The following is a 7,221-nucleotide window of genomic DNA, read 5'->3' as shown; positions in this document are numbered from 1 at the left end:
CCCCCATCTTTTCGGGGTCTTGTTTTTCCTGGCTATAAAAGAAAGAGTTTGGACCAGAGAGCCTCCAGCTCTGATCTCTGTTGTTTTGAGGCCTCCAGTTTACCTTGGAGGGGTCGGTCACCCTCTTGGACCCCCGTTTCCTCATTTGTGTATCCGTGTACTAGACAGGCTGGGCTGGACAGCCACTCAGGTCCCCCAGTTCCCCACCAGCAGAGTTCCCTAAACTTTTACACGAAGAGAGGAGACACAGGTAGGCCAGCGTCCCAGACTGGACTCTGGCTGAAGACCTGTCTCCTGATGTACATGGGGACTGGGGTCCTCCCAGGCCACACACACACCCTCATACGGGCCCTGTGAGACTGATGTGAGGCCCAGCTCTGTATTAGCTCTGCCACCTTCTCACTGAACAGGCACTGAACCTCCCAGAGCCCCACTTCCCTCATCTGTCTAATGGGTTAGTGACCCCCTAACTGGCAGGGTCAGTATGAAATCATGGGAGACCATGACTTAGGAGGTGCTCTGTTAACCACTGAGGTCTGTATTCACAGACACAATGCTTGGACTGACCCTGGGAAAGCCGCTGGGTATCTCACTGTCTGGCACAAACAAGGGACAGGAGGTGACATACAGGCACCTATTAAAGGAGCCTGGAGTCTTAACTCCTCACCCACCGGGCTCAAGGGGTGAAAAATGGCCTTGAAGAGCCTTTAGCCTGTCTCCATGGAGAGGGGAGAGGAAGGGCAGGGAGAGCCTGCTCTGGGGTGGCTGACCACTCAGGCCTGGGGACAGGACTTGGGAAGGTGACCTCACCCTCTCCATGGGGATGGGCAAGGACACTGGTGCCTTGCTGGGCTGCAGCAGAGGTTCTCAACTTTACTACTTCCTCCCCAGGACATTTGGCAATGTCCAGAGAAACTTCCGGCTGTCACAACTGGGAGATGGGAAATCAGTACCTAGTGGATAGAGGCTCAGGATACCGCGAAATATCCTATAATGACAGGACTTCTCTCTCCTCCCAATCATCCTGACCAAAATGTCGACAAGGCTCAAGAATGAAGGCAGGGTTTCAGCATGGAGCGTGGCTCCCATCCTGCCTTAGACACGTGGAGGGGTGTGCACGTCCTCCAGCCCCTCCCCCCCTTGGCCTCCACCCTCAGGCCTACCGTGTCGAGGTGGGTGCGCTGGTGCTTGGCGCGGTCGCTGGAGTTGCTGAAGGCCTTCTGACAGCCTGGGTGCTGGCACAGGTATGGCTTCTCGCCCGTGTGGCTCCGCAGGTGTATCTTGAGGTTCTCCAGCCGTGAGAAGGCCTTGCTGCAGCCTTCAAACTGCGGGAGAGGCTGGTGAGGGGTGCTCTGCAGCCCCTGGTGGGCCCACCACCCAGCCTGGAAATGGGCCCCAGCATCCTCTGTCCTCCCTCCTTCCCAGCGCCCTACTCTGCTCGAGGTCTCCAGGTACCCTGGTTCAGCTCCCCATGAAGTACTCAGAGCCCAGGCTCTATCTGGGAAGCCCTTATAAGTCCAGAAAAAAAAATGCACCCGACTTAGAAGTGGCCACAACGGCTGGAGGAGAGAATGGCCTTTCCATCTGTGGACCTGGAAAGATCCCCTCTCCAATGGCACCTGAAAACAATGGCTGCTCTGACAACAGCACAGCCCTGCATGGACGGATGGCAGGTACACGTTGTAGCGCAGATAGCCCTGGTTTTGACAACCCTTGACCTCCATGTGCCTTATTTCCTTGCCTACAAATTTAAGACTGTGTGGCCACCACTTGGGGCCAATATGAGGGGCCCCAAGGGCTAGGACACTGACTGACAAAGGGCTCTGTCCACCTGGAGCACAGCATCAGTGCTGACTGCTGTCAGAACAATGACCACGCTGTAAACTCAGTGTCTTTGATTAATCATTCGGCCATTTAAGCCATCCAATGCCCACCACATACCAGGCCCTGTGCTGGGCAGTGGGCATGCAGTGGGTGAAGCACAGACACTTGACGCCTCTGGTCAGAGGTGGGGGTGAGGTGGGGGTGGACAGAGAGCAGCACATGCAGCGCCCTCCTCCTGTGGCCCCAGGTTGACCTGATCCCAGCAGCCTCTGCCCAGCTCCAACCTCTCTCCTTGGAATCCTCTAACTTCTAACTCTCCCTCCCTGTTCTCCATACCGCTGCCCAGAGGAAGTCTCTGATGTACAAACGGGATCCTGCTGCTCTCTGCCTAAAGCCCTGTGGGCCTGGCATTCGAACCCTCTCGACTCCCATCCCATGCTCTCTCTGTCTCTCATAACCATCAATCCACTCCCCTCACCGCCACCCCCCAGGCTTCAGAGTCCAGCTTAAATGCTGCCTGGTGGAGACAGAAGAAGCCAACCCTGGTGTGACTGGCTGCTCCTTCCTGCTTTTCCACACTGTCTGGCCTGTGTTCCCGTAGTCTGTGCCAGGGGGTAAGGGGAGACTCAACACGGACCCACACCTCTCTGTCCATCCAGAACCGGTGCTGGGTGTCTGACCACAGAACAACCCGTGAAGTGTGTGGCCTCAACGTCCCCACCTCAGAGATGGAGGCTTCCCATGGTGACCACAGGGCTGTGACAAGGAAAAGACAGGACGTAGGCCATGTCTGATGCCATATCCCAAGTGGCTCTGCTGCCAGCTGCCTTTCTGGGGCAAGTGGGTAGGGAAGGTGGCCCCTGAGTAGGACGAGAACAGAGGAGACCGGTTCCCTCTCCAGAGCCATCGATTATATCCCCCAGGCCAGGGTTGAACTGCCAACCAGATCAGGCCGCACGTGACCCCACGCCTCTGCGCCAGACCAGCAGTGTCTCCCAGGGCCAACAGTCCCACCAAGGCCCTTCCCCACCCTTTATCTGGGCTTATCTGCAGGGGGAGGGAGGACGTGACACGTCCCGCCTGCGTCCAACTTTGGAAGACACGACCTCCCTATTTTCTAAGCTGGACACTGGGTTCCTATTTGCCCGACCTCCCAAATTTAAAGGTACCTTATCTATTAATGAGTTTGTGGATGGGATCCTGGAGGGGACTGCGGGCAGATTCAGACTGAGTGGTCCACCTGGCTTATTATTTTCTCAGCCCTGACAGGTCAGTGTCCCTATCTAGGGCAGTTCAGCACATTTGGTCATTTTTGGTGTGGGCTGTTCAGTGGGACAGACCAGCTCCAGCCCTGTGTTGGGTGAGGCCAAGACAGAGAGAGAACCCAGACATGGGTCCTACCCTCTAGGAGCGCAGAGCCCATGAGGAGGCACACACAGACATGGTCAGAACAAAACACAGCAGCCAGAAATGTCCCAGGGAGAAACACGGGGCTGCGGGCAGGAGAGACGGCACCTAGCCCAGCCTGGGGAAGGTGAGGCACCACGAGGGGAGGGAGGGGCTGTATAAGCTGGGAGAGGCATGCAGTCAGTCGTGCCAACACAGATGCGTCTGCTTCCTTCAGCCCCTGGTCCAGCCGAGCCCTGAGCAATGACCAGGGCACCACAGGAGAGAGGGGCAATGGACACTGAATGCCAAGGGCAGGCAGGCCCAGGGGCACCGAAGTGTGGGAAGGGCACGGAGTCCTTGAGGAGGCCCCTCTCAGGCTGAGTGTGGGGTACACACTGGGGCTGTGGGGTAGGCTCTAGTGGGTGAGGAGCCTAAAGGGAGACCAGAGGACAGAGAGTGGGAGATCGAATGGCAGGCAGGGGAGTCTGGACTCCACCCTGGGGACAGTGGGGACCACAGACGGGCCTTAAGAAGGGAGGGCACAGGGTCAGATATGCACGTGAGGAAACTCTGCCCACACTGGCTGCTGCTGAGAGCTAGGGCTGGGAGAAGAGACGGAGTGGGGGGCAGGCTGGTGAGGAGAAGGCCGGCGTAGTGCCGCAGATGAGGGTCACCGAGGCTGGATCCAGGGCAAAGGCAGCAGGATGGGGTGGGAGCCAGGCCACAAGTGCCCGGCCAGCCGTGAGGACAGGACCCAGAGACAACGACCGGTCTGGGGTGAGCTGCCTCCCTGCCTCTCCTTTGAAGGCCTAGCTGCTGGTCCAAGGCAAGCTGCCCACAGCTGGGTTTTCGAGGCTGTTCTGCTTCCTATTTCCAGATGTGCCTTTTCCATGCATCCAAACCAGAAGGAAATCCTGTCTGGAGAGTAAAGAGGCCACAAGCCACACCCCTTGCTCTTCTGCAATGGCCTTATGCCAAGTTCACCCCAAAGCGAGCTGGAGAGGGTGCTGCCTCTTGGCACCCACCCGGTCCCTTTTGTTCCTCTCTGGCCCGAGCTGCGCGGGTAGACATCTGAAGCAGAGACACAATAACTCCTCAGGGGCTGTGTGATTATCCTGAGCTTGGGAGGGTCCACCGAACTGTGGAGATTGGCATATCATCTCTTCCGCTATATCATCTTTTCCCCATGAGGGTCTGTAAGTCTGTCTGGACAACCTTCCGTCTCAGCACAGTTTCTCCCACCCTCCATGCCTTTGTTCAGGCTATGCCCTTTCTGGGACACCTTCCCTTCCAGCTCGCCGACAAATTAACTCATATATTTTTCAAAAATCCAGGATCTGCTGCTTGGTGCTCACGCTTTTCCAATATGGCCCCAACACCTCTCCCAACTGCATACACTCCAGGTGTCATGCTGCAGGGAGCAGGGAGTGATCCACCTACGGCAGCAGAACTTTCATGCCCCCGGGGCCTTTGCTGGAGCTATTCCCTCAGCCTGGCCTGCCTTCCTTCCTGCGCTCCTTTAGCAGACATCTACTCACCTACTAACCGTGCTCAAGCACCACCTCCTCTGAGAAGCCTTCCCCAAGCTCCCCAGCCCCCCTCAGTGTGACACCCTGAGCATGTGGGTTAGGTTTTCACTGAACACCCACAGCCTTCTCTCCATGCCTCCAGGCTGAGGGCAGGGCTAGCATCACATTCAGGGGACAAAGCTTGGGCTAGAAATGTGATCCAATGGGGGTAAGAATAGGGGTTCCTGGGCCTGGGGGGGGGTGCATGTGAGCCTGTGAGAGCAGTTACTCCCTCCAGTGTTCATCATGGTACCCCACACCTGGGCATGTGCCCTGTGCCCATGCCGCCCTGGACTTGTCCTGCCCCTGCCTCCCTCCCCACCCCAGAACTTCCCAGAGCTGAGTTGCAGGCTGGGTACAACAAACAGCCGGCCAGGGTGCCCTGATGTGGGGGGCATCCTTCTGGGTAGAATCAGAGGGAGCAGCAATGGAGAAGGGGTGCTGCCCATTAGGACTGGTCTGGGATGAGGATCCCACAGGTAGCTCTGGTAGAGCAGCGCCCCCATCAGGGACAGCATCCCAGATATGCCAGGGGCCCTGAGGGTGAGAGGGCTCTGTTTGCAGCTGCCTGCCAGGGTCTCCTCAGTCCTCCCCATTCAACAACCACACAGATGGGCTAACAGGCAGAGAAAGGAGGACAAAAATGCTCATGGGTTCAGCACCTATAAGCGCTCGCTGGGGTGGGGCGAGGGGGTCCAGCACGTGGCGGCAGCAGGACTCTGGTGTGGGACAACCCAGGCTGGCATCCTGGCTGCTCCACTTACGAGTGATCTAAGGTGAGTTCAACTCTTTGAGCCTCAGTTTCCTCATCTATAAAACTGGGTGGGTTCTACCAACCACAGAGGGTGGTTGTGAGGATTAAATGAAATAACGCACAGTAAGTGCTTATACTGACACCCAATATCGTCACTGTAACTATCATTTAAGGTTGCAGAGCAGGTTAGTGGAGTGGCATTCTTCCTGGGGTGGCAACTCCTGGTCCTGCTGCCCCTCTGCAGAGTTGGGAGGGGTGTGTGTGTGTGTGTGTGTGTGTGTGTGTGTGTGTGTGTGTGTGTGAGATGTCCCACTGGGCATGGTAGGCTCCCTTGTCCCATGCCCTGTTTGCACCTCTCACTCCTTAACCTCTCACCTCACTCCCTATCTTCTTTCTCCAGCCTGATATCCAGACATTACTTCTCATCACATCATCACATCCTGGGCTCTAAGGCCTTGGCTCGGGTGTATTGGGGTGTCAGCCTGGGGACAGGGCCTGGAGCAGGCTGGGGACAGGCCAGAGGGGCAAGTGGCTCAGTAGCTCCTGCAATGGAGAGTTAGCCCAGGCTGTCCCGGCGCCATCTCCGGCTAACAGGCACCTGGGCAGGTCTGCTCCCTTCCTGGGGAGCCAGGACCTGGCAGGGCCCACACAGTGGCAGAAGAGCCTGGTTTGGGACCCTAAAGCTGAAGCATGCATCTCCTGCGAGCCCCTGCTGATCGCCAGCAGCTTCACCACGCAGCCCCCAACACCCCTCCAGCTCTAAGGTGTTAGGAGTCCATTTCTAAGCTGTACATCTAATCAGATCCGCCCCGCTCAGGACCCTCCAGGGCTCATTGTGCCTTCTGACACCCTGTCAATGCCGCTAGTCTGGCATTTGAGGCCCTCCATGGTCCGGTATGTCAGAGCCCAGGTGAAGGGTCCAGACTTGGGAGTGCAGGCAGCCGTGTGATCTTGGCAAGTCAGTGCCATTCTCTATACCTGTCTCCTTCTCTGTAAACTGAAGATGATGGTAACCCTCAGAGTGCTGTGAGGGCGAGGCAATGTGCATCCTTCACGGCACACAGGACCCGCTTCCTCGATGTCATTACTGTTATTGGGGTGGTAGCTGTTCCTGTCTTGCCCTTAGGGAGGACACCAGTGTGGGTCCATTTTCACTGACTCCAGAGTTAAGTAACTCGGGCTCCTGGTTGATAAGTTTGCCATTGATTGGTCCGGCCCTCATGCCCTTGCCATGCCAAGCCCGTGGAACAGCCTTCAATGAGAGTGAAGCGGTCTTTTGGGGTGGGAATGGTTTGAAGGGGCCCCATCCATCAGCTGCATGGGGGCTAAGAGGGCAGCAGGGAGAGGTGCCCCACCACTGTTGTGTTGTGGGGGTACAGATGCTGCCAGAATGGAAATATGGGTCTTGCTGGAGCAGAAATAGAGCCAACAGGCACATACCTGGCTTTGGGCCTCAGTGTCCCCAAGGGGGGATGGAGGATGGGCCCCTCAGGCAATGCCACTGTAACCCAAAGGTGTAATGATGCTTCCATGGGGTCTGCACCCCAGGACGCAGAGCCTTCCTGACATTCTTCTCCCACCCACAGCCCTCCCACTCCCCTGAGGTTCTAGGGAAGGTATTGTCCTTGACAGACCCCTTCCTCCCCTCTCTCGCTGTCCAGGTGTACAACCCTGCGGAGCAGACCT

General features: G+C 57.2%; 1 protein-coding gene across 1 annotated transcript in view; it reads right to left on the bottom strand.

The window, feature by feature from the left end:
• The window catches only part of GLIS1 (GLIS family zinc finger 1), a 219,832-nt gene that overhangs the window by 21,939 nt on the left and 190,672 nt on the right, over positions 1–7,221 (bottom strand). Inside the window, exon 5 of the mRNA XM_019666377.1 lies at positions 1,164–1,325. Coding sequence (XP_019521922.1) covers positions 1,164–1,325 — 162 coding nt within the window. The remainder of the gene's footprint in view (positions 1–1,163; positions 1,326–7,221) is intronic.

The sequence above is a fragment of the Hipposideros armiger genome, unplaced genomic scaffold, assembly GCF_001890085.2.
Source record: "Hipposideros armiger isolate ML-2016 unplaced genomic scaffold, ASM189008v1 scaffold_469, whole genome shotgun sequence".
In the NCBI taxonomy this organism is placed as follows: domain Eukaryota; kingdom Metazoa; phylum Chordata; class Mammalia; order Chiroptera; family Hipposideridae; genus Hipposideros; species Hipposideros armiger.
This window is presented reverse-complemented; position numbering and strand designations above follow the sequence as displayed.